The 15,430-nt window shown below is 52.0% G+C and overlaps 1 protein-coding gene across 1 annotated transcript in view; it reads left to right on the top strand.

The window, feature by feature from the left end:
* DDB1 (damage specific DNA binding protein 1) overlaps positions 1-15,265 on the top strand; it is a 30,080-nt gene extending 14,815 nt beyond the window's left edge. Inside the window, exons 13-27 of the mRNA XM_002926213.4 lie at positions 917-1,095; positions 1,190-1,353; positions 1,437-1,544; positions 1,697-1,904; positions 2,681-2,776; positions 2,883-2,994; positions 3,824-3,947; positions 4,283-4,447; positions 5,153-5,247; positions 11,268-11,438; positions 11,802-11,911; positions 12,156-12,325; positions 12,549-12,651; positions 13,712-13,835; positions 14,434-15,265. Coding sequence (XP_002926259.1) covers positions 917-1,095; positions 1,190-1,353; positions 1,437-1,544; positions 1,697-1,904; positions 2,681-2,776; positions 2,883-2,994; positions 3,824-3,947; positions 4,283-4,447; positions 5,153-5,247; positions 11,268-11,438; positions 11,802-11,911; positions 12,156-12,325; positions 12,549-12,651; positions 13,712-13,835; positions 14,434-14,517 — 2,013 coding nt within the window. The 3' untranslated portion in view covers positions 14,518-15,265. The remainder of the gene's footprint in view (positions 1-916; positions 1,096-1,189; positions 1,354-1,436; positions 1,545-1,696; positions 1,905-2,680; positions 2,777-2,882; positions 2,995-3,823; positions 3,948-4,282; positions 4,448-5,152; positions 5,248-11,267; positions 11,439-11,801; positions 11,912-12,155; positions 12,326-12,548; positions 12,652-13,711; positions 13,836-14,433) is intronic.
* Positions 15,266-15,430: the final 165 nt, after the last annotated feature.

The following is a 15,430-nucleotide window of genomic DNA, read 5'->3' as shown; positions in this document are numbered from 1 at the left end:
TGGCCCGAAGACTGGCACCAGCTCATGTATCTGTTGTGAAAGGATTTTCCTCTTTAAATAGGAACTGAGCTTTGATAGAGTAGGATGAATTGACATGTATGTTACAGTGTCATCAACCTGCTTTTTGTTTTATTTCAGTAATGAAATAGATTGATTAAGCATATTTCAAGATAATTTCATAGCCTTTACTAAAGAATTTTATTTTGGGGGGTACCTGGGTGGCTCATTTGGTTGAACGTTTGCCTTCAGCTCAGATCATGATCCCAGGGTCCTGGGTTGGAGGCCCGTGTTGTTGGGCTCTCTGCTCAGCGGGCAGTCTGCTTCTCCCGCTCCCTCTGCCTGCCTCTCCCTGCTTGTACTCACTCTCTCTCTCTCTGTCAAATAAATAAAATCTTGAAAAAAAAGAATTTTATTTTTTTTAAGGTTTTATTTTTAAATAATCACCACACCCAATGTGGGGCTTGAACTCACGACCCTGAAATTAAGAGTCACACACTCAATCCACTGACCAAGCCAGCTGGACACCCACAAAGTTTAAGTAATTTTCATGGTTCATGCACAGTAAAGAGCTTGGCTATTTTAGGGGACTGATTTTTGGGTTGAGAAAAACTGCTAGACTGTAGTCTCAGGTCTTCCTCCATCTATAACCTCTCCCAGGACTTCATCCGAATGAAGCAGGTTGCCTTTTTTCTGTTTGCAGGTAGGTACGGTGGCAGCGGCTTTAAGCCAGTCTTCGGGGCTTCAGCGCACAAGGGCATCTGTCAGAACTGATCGCCTCAGGAGTTTGGGGGAAATACCCAGGGCAGAGAGGACGTCTGTGGTTTATTTTTAGGGCTATACCAGGGCAGCTTTCACCACCTTCCCGTGGTGTTTGGATCCCAGCAGGTGCTTGGAGACCTTTCTCTTCTTTTTCTAGATCACTTCAGCATCTGTGAGGTTGGTCTCTCAGGAACCCAAAGCCCTGGTCAGCGAGTGGAAGGAGCCTCAGGGCAAGAACATCAGCGTGGCCTCCTGCAACAGCAGCCAGGTGGTGGTGGCGGTGGGGAGGGCCCTCTACTACCTGCAGATCCACCCTCAGGAGCTCCGGCAGATCAGGTGTGTGCCCGCCTGTCCGCTCCCCCCCTCCCCCATTCGCCAGGACTTCTTTCATCCTTGGCGTCCTTCCTCTGCCATATTCCTCTTTGTTCAGCCACACAGAGATGGAACACGAAGTGGCCTGCTTGGACATCACCCCACTGGGGGACAGCAACGGGCTGTCCCCTCTTTGTGCCATTGGCCTCTGGACAGACATCTCAGCGCGTATCCTGAAGCTGCCCTCTTTTGAGCTACTGCACAAAGAGATGCTGGGTGGAGGTAGGTGTCCCGTAAGGACCTTTGAAAGGTTGGGATCAGAGTCAGGACATGGAACAAGATCTTAATGTGCGCCTCTCCCACAGAGATCATTCCTCGTTCCATCCTGATGACCACATTTGAGAGTAGCCACTACCTCCTTTGTGCCTTGGGAGATGGGGCACTTTTCTACTTCGGGCTCAACATTGAGACAGGTGAGAATAACCCTGTGAACGGAGGGCTCTCGGAGAAACAAGGAGTGTGGCGTTGCCTCAGCCTCAGGGTACTGCTTTTGAACCTTCACGACCCAGCTGTTTGTCCTGCTGCCTTTTCTTCCTACTTTCTCCTAATGCCGTTCTTTCTGTAGGCCTGTTGAGCGACCGTAAAAAGGTGACTCTGGGCACCCAGCCCACGGTATTGAGGACTTTCCGTTCTCTTTCTACCACCAACGTCTTTGCTTGCTCCGACCGCCCCACCGTCATCTACAGCAGCAACCACAAATTGGTCTTCTCCAATGTCAACCTCAAGGAAGTCAACTACATGTGTCCCCTCAACTCTGATGGCTATCCTGACAGGTGAGCCTCTTTCTTTTCAGCAAGAGCTGTTGATTGAGGGCAGCATGATGTTTTCCTCGAACCCTTCCCCAGTGTCGAATCAGTATAAATAGCTGAGATGGGAAGTGTAGAGCAGAGGTTCTTCCAGCTGGGCTGCCCATTCGAAATCCCTGGGACACTTTAAAAAGAACGGATTTTTTTGAATCCTTCTCAGATTCTGATTCAGTAGATCTGGGGTTTGGGCCATAGAATCTGTATTTTCAGGAAAACCTTCCAAGTGATTCAAATGATTAGTCAAGTTTCAGAACCCCTGATTTAGAGATCATTCTGTATTCCTAGAGCAGGGTCCCCCACCAGCAGCCACCAAACTAGCTGGGAACTCATTAGAAGTGTAAACTCTCAGGCCTTCAGGGGAAGGGGGACGCCGAAACTGTGGGGGTGGGGCCCAGCAGTTCTGCTTCAACAAGCACTCCTGCTGATTCTGATGCAAACGATGATTTGAGAATCACCAGTTCTAGATTCTAATGCCACAATTAGCATTAAACAGAAAGCAGTTAAAAAACAAACCTCAGTTGAGGCTCACCCAGACCTGTTAAATAAGATGGGGGGGTGGCAGTGGGAAGAGGCATCAGAACAGGTCACATCTACCCAGCTGGTTTTTAGCTTGGAGTTGAGAGCCAGTGTCTGGAGGAAGCTGGTGTAATTCTGCCTTGTTTTTCTTCCCCTTACGGAGTTGCCTTGTAGAATCCTTTCCTTCCTTGGGTCTACTCAGTCTAAACCCAGACCCTTCTTTCCAGCCTGGCCCTGGCCAACAACAGCACCCTCACCATCGGCACCATCGACGAGATCCAGAAGCTGCACATCCGCACAGTTCCGCTCTACGAGTCTCCCAGGTGAGCGCCGGGGAGCAGGGCTGCGGAGCGTGGTGACGGGCGCGGGTGTGGGGCGCGTCCCCTCTTAGACCTGTCCTGAGAGGCACTGTTCACACTTGGTCCCCAGGAAGATCTGCTATCAGGAAGTGTCCCAGTGCTTCGGGGTCCTCTCCAGCCGGATCGAAGTCCAGGACACAAGTGGCGGCACAACGGCCCTGAGGCCCAGTGCCAGCACCCAGGTGAGGGCACAGACAAAGATGGCGTTCGAGCAGGGCTAGCAAACTGTTTTGGAAAGGATCATGTAATAGGTATGGCTTTGTCAGCCATTGGGAAACAACTCCGGTTGGCCGTTACAAAAGCAGCCATAGACAACAGGTGGGATAGTTGGGTTCCAGTCGCACTTTATTTGTAAACACAGGCAGTGAGCTGGCTTCAGCCCGCCTTTGGAGAGTTGGGAAGAATTTGGGATAAGTGTGGAAGCCAATGATTTTGCTACTCTGTAGCCTTGCAGGAGAATAATTCTCTTTCATCATCAGTTTGGACATTTGGTAGGGTATGTGTAATTGGGACAGCACAGCCTTATAGGTTAAGAGGTGGGATTTGGAGTCTGACAGAACTGGCCTCAAGGTTAATCGCTAGCTGTGTGACCTTGGGCAAATCTAAACTTCTTTCCTTAATCCAGAATATACAGTCTTTACACTTCTCTTTTTATTTCATGTGCTCTCTGTGCTTCCCATTGAGAGAGATGGAGTCTGTCCCCTTATGAGGTTGCCTTTGTTCCTTGTTAGCTTTGTTTGATTGACTTGGCATCATTGTTTTGATGGTCATTAGTAACCCTTAGAGTCTTCTGTCTTGGACTGCTGCGTCAATTTGTATGCAGATTTTGGCTCCTTATGCTCAGTCTGCTGTCCTCCAGAACTCTCTTCAGGCTCTGCTTGAGCTGCCAACCTTGAGCTTTCCTCATTCAGACTCGGCTTCTGTTCCCCGATCGTGGCTGAGCCCTTCACCCAGAGGCTCCCAGCACCTGCTCTGCTTTTGAGAGGGGGTGTGTGTGTTCTCTGTGCCCAGGCCCTGTCCAGCAGCGTCAGCTCTAGCAAGCTGTTCTCCAGCAGCACAGCGCCACATGAGACCTCCTTTGGGGAAGAGGTGGAGGTGCACAATCTCCTCATCATTGACCAGCACACCTTCGAAGGTGCAGATGAGCTCTTTCTGTCGTTTTCGTGCCCACGTCCTCCCTGAACTAGCCTGTTCTGGGCTCTGATAAATTCCACAGTTTGATAGACCTTGTGACAGACCATCCTGGGAGGAGTTGAAGGGAGGGGTGGGACCTCAGGGTCGGCCAGGAGTCTAGCGTGCTGGGCCGCCTCCTGGTAGCGTGGGCTGGTGAGGGCCGGACAGGTGAGGAGACGAAGAGCAGGGCTCCACCGGGCTTGGACCCGGGCTGGGGGCGCCCTGGAGAGCAGGGTTACGTGTTTGTGGGTGTGCGTGGGGGTCAGCAGCCAGTCACGCCTCCGGCTCTCCTTCCAGTGCTTCATGCCCACCAGTTTCTGCAGAATGAGTATGCCCTCAGCCTGGTCTCCTGCAAGCTGGGCAAAGACCCCAACACGTACTTCATCGTGGGCACGGCCATGGTGTATCCCGAAGAGGCGGAGCCCAAGCAGGGTCGAATCGTGGTCTTTCAGTATTCTGATGGTAAGTGGGCACAGCCCCAGCTATGGAGAGATTTGAAATTCTGGGTAACTAACAGATCTTTTTAGTTTCAGAGCTTTCGTTAAGCGGTGGAAGAGCTTGGGTTAATTGCTGTGACACGGGACTCTCTGTTCCTTCCGCTCAAGCTGCTGACCGTCTCAATAAGTTCTGGGGGAGGGGAGCGAGCAGACACACAAGTAAACTCTGGCTTGTGTTTCTTGCTTTTCTACTCTTTGAAAGGAAGACGAGGGGAGAGGTGAACTGTGGGTTGGAGAATCTAGTGGCCAGGATCAGAGGAATCCTAGATTTGCCTCCTGCTTGGTTGCTCAGCCATGTAGGTCCTGTTTCCAGCTTTAGCACTTCGTGTTCATATCCGTCTCTTCTCATTTCCCCTATGCAAGATGGTTCTGAAGACTCACTGGCAGCCCCCAAATCTCAGCTCAGATGGCTGAGATGGAATCCGGTCTCCAGCTTGAGAGTTGGAGCTGCAGTCTGGGGGGAGGCAGACCTTGGACACAGTCTGCAGCCCCTGCATGTTCTGGTGGGGCTTGTAGTTGTGGTGGTTAACCCCAGTAGACACGGACTCTTTCCTGCATTCAGATGGGTGGTTTGGGAGCAGGATTCAAGCCGGAGGGAAATCAGGCTTCTTTTGATGAGTGAAAGTGTGGGCTTATAAAGGAGACTCAGAGACTATCTTTCTCCCCTCAGGAAAATTACAGACCGTGGCTGAGAAGGAAGTGAAAGGAGCCGTGTACTCTATGGTGGAATTTAATGGGAAGCTATTAGCCAGCATCAACAGCACGGTGAGGCCCGCACCACTTGGTATCGCGCCCTAGGTTGTACACCATTGTTTACAGAGCGTGTCTCCTTTATGTTTCCTGAGGCCACGTATGTGTCAGATTTTAAGAATGACAGTGGTGGGAATGGAGGGTGGAGCTGGGAGTCCGGGGAGCTCAGGTTGGCCCAGGTGTTAGCCTTGGTTACGGAAGACCCTCCCCTGCAAACCCAATCCTAAGTACTGTGGGTATTGAGGAAAGGGTGAGAGCCACGTCCCCTGTACTCCTGAGTGTGTCGTGGCGGGGGACTGTTTCATCCATATGGAACGAGGTGGGCCAAACCACTTGTCCTAAGTATATCCCTGAAACACTGGTCCCAGGAAAGTCTGCTTCTTTTCTGCCGTGATTCCTCCTCCCTTGCAAAAAAGTTTTGAAAAGTTTCGTAGTCAAGTACGTTTAGGAAATAGCGTGTCCTCCATTCCCTCTTGGCGGTCCCCAGCACATCGTGGGATGTTCAAAGTGCTGAGAAGTCTGGGAGTAAACAAGCATCAGTTAAGTACTTTAAATCGAGGCTTTTCACTAGTTGTGTTTGTTTACAACCAATTCATTGAACATTCGTGTGCCGGGTGCTGTTTAGGTGTTGAGACATAAGTGTGGAAAAAAATGGACAAAGAGCTGCCCTCCGGGGCTTAGGAGCAAATAGCACATGTATGTTCTCAAGATGGTGAGAAATAAAAATGGGGCAGGGACTGGAGGAGTGTCACAAGGAGCACAGGGTGGGGATGGCTGTTCCGTCACAGGGTCAGGGCGGAGGAGGCATGCCATCCTCCCAGCATGATACCTCCCTGCTGATACCATGACTTCTGGGCAGGTTCCTGAGGGAAGGGAGGGAGATGCCAAGGGCGAGGAGTCGGAGGTGGGACGGTCCTGCTGTCTGCGTGGGAGCGAGCTGGAGGGTGCAGGGAGGTGGTCAGGGGCAGCCAGGGGACTGAATGTACCAGCTGTTTAAGGACTTTGAGTTTTAACTCTGAGGATGATAGAAACTTCTGGAGGGTTTGAGCAAATGTTTGGCTGTGATTGGTCTTCAGTCTTGGAAAGATCACTTTACACCTTGGAAAGGCTGGAGGGGCCCGAGGACAGACGTGTGACATCAGTGAGGCTCTGGTGGTAACACAGACAGCAGCCTCTGGGCGCTGGGAACAGGGTGCTGCTGGAGGAGGTGAGGCGTGGTCCGCTTCTGCGCATGTGAGCACAGAGAGGCTTTGTGCTGCACAGATGAGGGGTGAAGGGGGGAATAAAGGGCCAAGAGTTTTGGCCTGAGGAGCAGGAAGGGAGTTTTGGCCATTTACTGATGGGGTAAGACTGAGTAGAGCAAGTTTGGAAGGTAAAGGGAAACATTTCTTTGCTCAAAACACTTGTGACACGGTATGTGTGGGGTTTTTGTCCCCATACCAACCAGTTTTCTGATTCCTGACACCAACTGGGTGTGCTCGAATTTAATTCGGTTCTGACCCTGGCTACCTGGAGTTGGTGGCAGATGTCGCTGGTTAAGCGTTCAGTCCCACAAGACTGTCCTCACCTCAGACATCACCCCAAGCAGTGGGGCTCCAGGGTACCCAGACTGCTGTCCAACATGGCTACAAAGTTGGGTTCCCACAGCCCCCTCTCAGGTTTGATAACTTGCTGGAACAGCTCACGAACTCAAGGAAACATTTACTTACTGACTTATCGTAAAGGGTACACACGAATAGCCAGATGAACATCGAGTGAGGTCCACAGGGGTCCTGAGTGCGGGGGCTTCTGTCCTCGTGGAGTTGAGGCATGCCATCCTCCCAGCATGTGGGTGTCTTCACCAACCCGAGAGCTCTCTGAACCCGAACTCGAGTGATTTTTATGGAGGCTCTGTCAACACAGGCCTGATCGAGCATTAACTGAATCTCTGGCCTCTCCCTTCCCCGGAGGATGGGGGAGGGGGGGACAGGTCCAGGCTTCTAATCATGGTGACCAGCCCACATCCTGAATTATCGAGGAACCACCAAGAGCCACCTCATCAGAACAAAGGACTGCTATCACCCAGGGAATTCCAGGGGATTGCAATAGGAGCTCTGGGTTAGGAACTGGGGGCAGAGACCAAATGTATCGTTCTTCGTAGGTCCCAGGGGGGAAACCAGAGGCCTGATTTTGGACGCGGTATCAGTCATTTCAGTAGTCGGGGTGAGTGAATATGTCAGGGTGGTCGCTGGATGAGAGCACTGGAATCCAGGCAAGGGCTGGGCTGGGGACTGGCAGGCCGGCAGTTACGACATAGAGTTTCATGCCAACGGTCTGGATGGGGTGGCCTAAGCTCACCCGTGCGCTGAGAGCAGGTAGAGGAGAGATGGGAAGGCTGAGCCCTGGGACCCCCCCACTTTTAAAAGTTGGAGTGATGAGGAAGATTGTGCCAAACGGAGAAGGGCTGGCGAGTGAAGTAGGAGAGGAACCAAGAGAGAAAACTTCTGGGAGCTACGGGAAGGAAGCATTTCAGGCAGGAGGGAGTTGGTAAGTGGCAGGTGCTGCCCGAAGTCAGGTAACGTAAGGCAGCGGGGAAGGTGTGCTGCCCTTGGCCAGAGCCCCTTTGTGCGAGTGGTGGGGTGGAAAGCTGATAGAAGGGAGTTTGATCAGGACTGGGAGAGGACCGCTAGCATTAGAAAGCATTCTCGGGGAGTTTTGCGGTGAAGGAGGAGAGAGGCATGGGGTGACTACAGGGGGTGGCAGGACAAGAGAGTTGTTAGCTTTTCAAGCGTGGACACACAGCTGCCTGTTTGTGCCAGTGAGAATGGTCCCTCAGAGAGGAGGTGCCAGAGCCGTGGGTTTTTTTTGTTTTTTTGTTTGTTTTTTTTTTAAGATTTATTTGTTTAGGGGCGCCTGGGTGGCACAGCGGTTAAGCGTCTGCCTTCGGCTCAGGGCGTGATCCCAGCGTTATGGGATCGAGCCCCACATCAGGCTCTTCCGCTATGAGCCTGCTTCTTCCTCTCCCACTCCCCCTGCTTGTGTTCCCTCTCTCGCTGGCTGTCTCTATCTCTGTCGAATAAATAAATAAAATCTTTAAAAAAAATTTATTTGTTTATTCATTAGACAGAGACAGCCAGCAAGAGAGGGAACACAAGCAGGGGAAGTGGGAGAGGAAGAAGCAGGCTTCCAGCAGAGGAGCCTGATGTGGGACTCGATCCCAGAACGCCAGGATCACGCCCTTAGCCGAAGGCAGACGCTCAACGGCTGCGCCACCCAGGCGCCCCTCAGAGCCGTGTTTTTGAACAGACCGATGGGAGGTGGGACCCAGTACTCCGTGTGGGCCTCTGATGACGGAAGCCCTGGAGGTCTCTCCTGGTTGCGTCTGCCCTCTGTGAAGGAGCTAAGAGGAAGGGTGGAAGCAGAGGTGGTAGAGATCTGAGGAAGTATGGCTCCTTGTTTCAGGACCTGGAGTGTAACGGACCGGGAAAGTATCCAGTTACTGGGAAGTCCAAGGAGCTCACTGTTGTGAGTGGTCTTGAAGGTCAAGCTATCCATTGTGTTTCCTCAGCTTTCATTAAAGACTAGATTCATGCCAGAGTCTGCTTATGTCTGGTGAGCAGGATCAAGACAGAGAGGGCAGTGGGGTTGGGAATCTGGGAGGCTTATGGTGAGGGACTCGGGGCATCTGAGAAACAGTGAAACTGAGGACACAAGATTCTGGAGTTATTTTTAATGATAGGATCTGATGGCTGACGGCTGGATGGACAAGATAACGTGGGGGTAAAGGGGGTCAAGAAAGGAAAGAGGTTGGTAGTGGGTCTTCTCTTTGAATGTAGAAGTCACCAAGAATGACAGGAAGGTTGTGGGGGAGAATGTGGCGGGGCGGGGGTGTGCATGGCTGCTCTGGCAGGGGCTGGCAGAGTCTGGTAGGGTGAGCTTCGGGACTGGCATATTAGTGAAGAAGGCAAGATGGAAGTGAGAAAGGGCTGGCAGGAAGTGCACGGAGGTCTGTCTTTCTTCTAGTCCTAGCTGTACAGGGACAGTGGCAGGGAGAAGCTGAGGGGGCCTGGGGTCCTTGTGAAAGAGTCACGCTTGGGTTAGAGAACGGGGATGGCCAGAGCAGAGGATGCCAGTGACCGTGCTCCAGCGGGGCCAGAGCCTGTGCTCAGGAGTTGGGAGGGTCGGGCGCGAGGTTGGGTAGGAGGTGTCTAGGCCATTGCTGTCTAATGGAAACACCATAGGAGCCACAGGTGTGATTTTAGTCTTGTCGCCATGTGAATGAAAGGAAAAGGCAGATGAGATTGACTTTAGGAATGTATTTTATTTAACGCAGTAAAGCTAACTATTGTTTCAACATGTAATCAATACAAAAATTATTAGGAGATGTTTTGTAGGTATATTTCATACCAAGACTTCAAAATCTGATTTATATTTTGTACTCACAGCATGTCTCAGTTTGGGCTAGCCATGTTTCAGGTGTGTTTGTTGCTTTCTCGTTTTTTTTTAAAGCTTCATTTATTAGAGAGAGCGCGCACTTGGGCATGCACGAGCAGAAAAGGGCAGAGGGAGAGAGAGAATCCCAAGGACTCTCTGTGCCGAGTGTGGGGCCCAACATGGGGCTCAATCCCACGACCCTGAGATTGCGACCTGAGCTGAAACCGAGAGTTGAATGCTCTACTGACTGTGCGAGCCAGGCGCCCCTTTTTATTTATTTATTTTAAAGATGTATATGAGAGAGAACGTGCATGTGAGCTGGGGGAGGGGCAGAGGGAGAGGGAAGCGGGGGAGAGAATCTCAAGCAGACTCCCTGCTGAGCACAGAGCCTGAAACCGGGCTCCATCCCACGACCTGAAATCGTGACCTGAGCAGAAATCAAGAGCTGGATGCTTAACTGGCTGAGCCATCCAAGCACCCACCATTCAGGTGTTCTGTAGCCACGTGTGGCTGGTGGCTGCCATATTAGGCAGCAGAAACGGAGAGCCTGTTGGGTTAAGAGTAGGCATCTTAGGTTTTTGGTAGTGTCTTACCTTGGCCTTGACTGTCTCCACAGCAGATAGGCTGAGAGTGTGGAGTGGAGGGTAGTGGGTGTAGCCAATAGCACATGGAACATTTGGCCCCATTTTCACTCCACTCTTAGGCTGGGCTTAACAAACATGGGGGGCTCTGGACACCCTTGACCCTGCCAGTGGAGGTGTGGTAGCCAATGTAATTGTCATGTGTAATTCTTGGAGGACACCCCTTTGGAGCTCGGGTTCTTTACACAACCCTGAGGAATCATGGCTTGATACATTGTGCCCAGGAGTTCCTGTGTGTGTGGAAGCCATGGGTGGGACCACCGGGATCCTGAAGGGTCTGCCAGGGCAGGCTTCTCCAGGGAGTTGAGTCTGTCTTCCTCAGACAGGATATCTGTCTGTCTGCTGATTGTAAAGCATCTTCGTTCGTTTGGAGGTGTGGTCATAACTGAAGAAACATTCAGAGGAGAAGACAGAAAGGGGGGAGAACCCTTTGCTAGAGGGGTGGCCACCAACTCTAGTGCTTGAAGAGTCCTTTAGTTATTTAGCGATGTTTCTGTTGGAATTTCCATTCCATTTTCTCTACTTATTGGGTTCACGTCAGAATGTTCTGGAAGTGTAGCTTTTGAGAAGGGTTCAGAAAAGATGGTTCATTGGGAGGTGATCTTGTTCCTTTCTGATCAGGAAACTGGAGATGGATCTTCTTTTCTGAGAAATATTTCTCTAGGTCAGTTATCAGCCTTCAGTCATGAGAAGTCCATCTTTTGTCATGTCCTTAGTATTATTTGCATCCCTGTCTGTTAATATTTTTACAGTGACTCATTTTTTATGTAAAGGGAAACTTTGTGTTACCAATTTGATGTGCTTGCTCTATTTTCATATTTCATAAATATAACAAAATAATGCAAATACCACAGCAAACCACGTCACATCCCATGCTGCACTTTGGGAAATGGTGCTGCAGATGAAGGATGGAGGAGGGGGACAGCGGTCAGTCGAGAGGATCTGGCTGCTCGATTAAGAGAAACGAGATGTCCTTCCCAGGTGCGGCTCTATGAGTGGACAACAGAAAAGGAGCTGCGCACCGAGTGCAATCACTACAACAACATCATGGCCCTCTACCTGAAGACCAAGGGCGACTTCATCCTGGTGGGCGACCTGATGCGCTCAGTGCTGCTGCTTGCCTACAAGCCCATGGAGGGGAACTTTGAAGAGGTAGCTGGGGGGACGGGGGCAGACTTCTCACTTAGGATGTGGCCCTGCAAGTGTTTCTCTGGTGGTGAGGGGCAGTGGGGGCAGCAGGTTTTCCCTGGAGCACACATTCTGCATTGATGAGCTATTTTCAGAGACCCCTGTCCCCCAGCTTGAATCTGAGTAGGCCCCATTTTTGTCCAACTGCAGCCAAATGGGATGTGGGCCAGAGATCGGGGGTAGACTCCCTGTGGAGTGGTGGTTGTGAAATGCGGGGCTGCGTCTTCCTCAGGGCAGGCTCTCGACTTTCGGCCCAAGGCCAGTCCCAGACCTGGCTTCTAGGCAACTGATGATTATATTTTCTTGTTGTCCCTTATCCATTTTAAGATCGCTCGAGACTTTAATCCTAACTGGATGAGTGCTGTGGAAATCTTGGATGATGACAATTTCCTGGGGGCCGAAAATGCCTTTAACTTGTTTGTGTGTCAGAAGGATAGGTGAGTGGCGGTGCGGCGGGGGCGGGGCCCTGGGTCCTCTCTCAGGCAGGAGTGCTCCTCTTCACGGAGGTGGAGTTCTCTCACGAGGGCGTCCAGGCCACACCAGTCAGCCTCTCAGACCGGCCCCGCCGCTCTGGGCTCACCAGGGAGCCTGAGCATGTGGCGTCCAGCGCATTGCGGCCCCTGCGGGGCCTCGTGGGGGGCCAGGAGGTGCGGGCCGTGAGTTTCTCACACTGCCTTTCAGTGCCGCCACCACCGACGAGGAGCGGCAGCACCTCCAGGAGGTGGGTCTCTTCCACCTGGGCGAATTCGTCAACGTCTTTTGCCACGGCTCTCTGGTCATGCAGAATCTGGGCGAGACCTCCACCCCCACACAGGGCTCCGTGCTCTTCGGCACGGTCAACGGCATGATTGGTAAGGCTAGCCCCTGCGGGGCGCCCTCCCACCCAGGCCCCTTTCCTCAGCCCACCGTACCAGGGGACGGGGAAGAGCAGCTGGAACCACCTCGGAGTTCGCCAGCAGAGGCTCCGCAGAGGTCCCTCCCCGCACTGCTTCCCCGGCCTGCCCTTGGCAGAGGGCGCGTGCCGGGGGCCGCGCTGCCGCTGTCTGCAGCTCCTGGCTCCCTTTGCTGCCTCAGGGCTGGTGACCTCGCTGTCCGAGAGCTGGTACAACCTCCTGTTGGACATGCAGAATCGACTCAATAAAGTCATCAAGAGTGTGGGCAAGATCGAACACTCCTTATATCCTTCCCAGAGGCACGTCCCAGCACAGGTAGACCGCCATGTTACCCTAAGCTGCTTCTGGAAACTGCGGTCCGTTTAGGTAGTGTCTTGACTAGCTTTTTGTGGGGAACAGGCTTTTGTGCTGTTTTTTGTTTTTTATTTTATTTTATTTTATTTTATTTTATTTTATTTTATTTTATTTTATTTTACTTTATTTTATTTTTTAAAGATTTTATTTATTTATTGGACAGAGAAAGACACAGCGAGAGAAGGAACCCCAGCAGGGGCGTTGGGAGAGGGAGAAGCAGGCTTCCCACTGAGCAGGGAGCCTAATGCGGGGCTCGATCCCAGGACCCTGAGATCATGACCTGAGTCAAAGGCAGACACTTAACGACTAAGCCACCCAGGCACCCCTGTGCTGTTTCTTAAATACACTTTTTCTCATGGAAAAATTCAAACACATGCTAGTGGAGAGAATAATACAGTGAATCCCCATGTACCGTCACCCAACTTACCTGGTTCATCTGGGAGATGTAGGCTTGTGTTCTTGAAACGTGTCTGCCTCTGGTCTTTCTGGCCTTATGTGTCAAACAGGAAGTTTAGATGACCACGGTAGGAACATACTTTCGGAGACCTTGTTGGGGATAGCAGTGTCTGAGAACCCTCAGAGAGAGGCTAGCAGAAGAGGAGGGGAAAAGTGAAGAAGCCAGAAACTCCAGAAGCCCAGGGATCAGCCCCCTGGGACACCCGGGATCCAAGTATTTCTGGACATCTGCTTGTCCCAGAAGACGGAAAGGGTCCTCCCCAGGCAGGAGGTGGGAGGCTAAGCAGTGTCTGATCTGTAGTTCTAAAACCATTGTCTTGAAGATCATCCCAGTTGAGAATCATTAGATTGGGTAATAATTCTATCTAATGTCTTTCAGTTCCAAAACTGTCCAAAAAGCAATGTGATTTTTAGTTGAAAATGTGTCCTGTTCTCATCCTGATGATTGCTTTAGACTGTGGTCTGTGCAGAGGTGGGGGGACCGAGAGTAAGGCTGTTTGCAGATATCACACATTCCTTGACTCACCTGTCCACCTGGAGATCTTTTCATACTGAACGAAAGACAGAACCAGCCACGGGCTTCATCGATGGAGACTTGATTGAGAGTTTCCTGGACATCAGCAGGCCCAAGATGCAGGAGGTTGTGGCAAACCTGCAGGTGAGCTGTGCAGTGTTTGGCCCTGGGCCTGTGACCCGAGTCCACAGTGGGGCCAGGTGTGCTGGAGAGCTTCGGAGCGCCAGGTGCCTCCCGCCTCAATCCCCAAGTCCTGGTGGCCCTTCTTAAGTAGTTTCCTTCCCCTGTGGGAAGGTGGAGTCTGAGGCCAAGGGGATGTAGCTGAGGGCATGGCACTGTACTAGGAGCTTTGCCCGTGTGACCTCTGTGCCGCAGCAGCAAGGCCATGTGTGGGACCTCTGGCAGCCCACGGATGGCAGGCACAGGGATCAGGTCAGTATCCTGCAGGGAAGAGAAGTGTCCACCGTGTGTTTTGGGGTATTGCTCACTGGAGATGGTGCCTCTGGGGAACATCCTGGAAGGGAGAGAGATGTATGCCAGGTGGTGGCCTCTGAACCAGCTCTGCCGTCAGTAGACCTTGCTGAACTGGACCTATCAGGAGAGGGGTGTGGGTTTCTGATGAGACCTTCCTCCTTGCCATGGCAGTCGTTGGGCCAGGTGCCTCTTGCTGTGACTGTCCCCTTCCTCTAGGGAGGGAGAGCGCCCTCGTGGCCCTCACAGCCCTCTCCCTTCCTCCTTGCAGTATGATGATGGCAGTGGGATGAAGCGAGAGGCCACGGCAGACGACCTCATCAAGGTTGTGGAGGAGCTGACGCGGATCCATTAGTCCAGGGCTGGGAGCCCTTTTCCCAGGCCCTCCCCGAAGGCTTTGCTCTCCTGCCGTGCTCCCCTCCCCCACCATTGTCTTCTTGGCCATGGGAAGCCTTTCCCTAAGCCAGCTGTCCCAGAAGCCACAGTCTACCTGTGTGGAAATGGGGATCTCTTTGAACTAAAACCAGTTCACTGGAGACCTGGGAATGGGGTGAAGGTGGAATATTTTCTCCCTGGATTTTTACCAGTCCCAGAGGATTCCAACCATCACTTTGGACACCAGGCCTTGATTGGTGTTGCCATTTGTCCTTCCAGGGAGGGATTTTGCAGCTCTTGGGCTGAAAGGAAGCTCTGTGTGTGTGCTGTGTGTGTGTGTGTGTGTGTGTGTGTGTGTGTATGTGTGTGTGTGTGTGTGTGTGTGTGTGTATCTCACACTCATGCATTGTCTTCTGCTATCTTTTTATTTAGGTTGGGGGTGCGGGAGGCTGTGGGTAGGGGGGAAGAGGGGTGGGACGGGTTCATTGTCTCTAAGTGAGAGCTTCCTTTTGCTTTCTCTGTTGCCTGAGAGATTTGGGTCTGGAGGCCTGACCACCAGGCCGTGAGCTGCCCGAGTCTAAAACCTGGAGATGGTGGGTGATACCCAAGCCACCACAACCTTTTTGTCTCTGGGGAACTGCCGCCTTCAGAGGGAAGGAGGTGGGGGGCCGTGAATTGGTTGTTAGTTTCTGAGTTTTACCAAATAAAGTAGAATCTAAGAAGAAAGATCCATTTGCCTCCGCTTTCCTTCCTTGATGCGCAGCTCCCCAGCATCCGGGTCACACGGCGCCCCCCCAGGGCACAGTTGTCTCTGTCCTTTAGGGCAGCGTCTGCCGCCACAGCTCTCAAGTAGCGAAATGACATGTGTGTCTCTCCTTTGCCATGCGATCGTT

The sequence above is a fragment of the Ailuropoda melanoleuca genome, chromosome 16 (assembly GCF_002007445.2).
Source record: "Ailuropoda melanoleuca isolate Jingjing chromosome 16, ASM200744v2, whole genome shotgun sequence".
NCBI lineage: Eukaryota > Metazoa > Chordata > Mammalia > Carnivora > Ursidae > Ailuropoda > Ailuropoda melanoleuca.
This window is presented reverse-complemented; position numbering and strand designations above follow the sequence as displayed.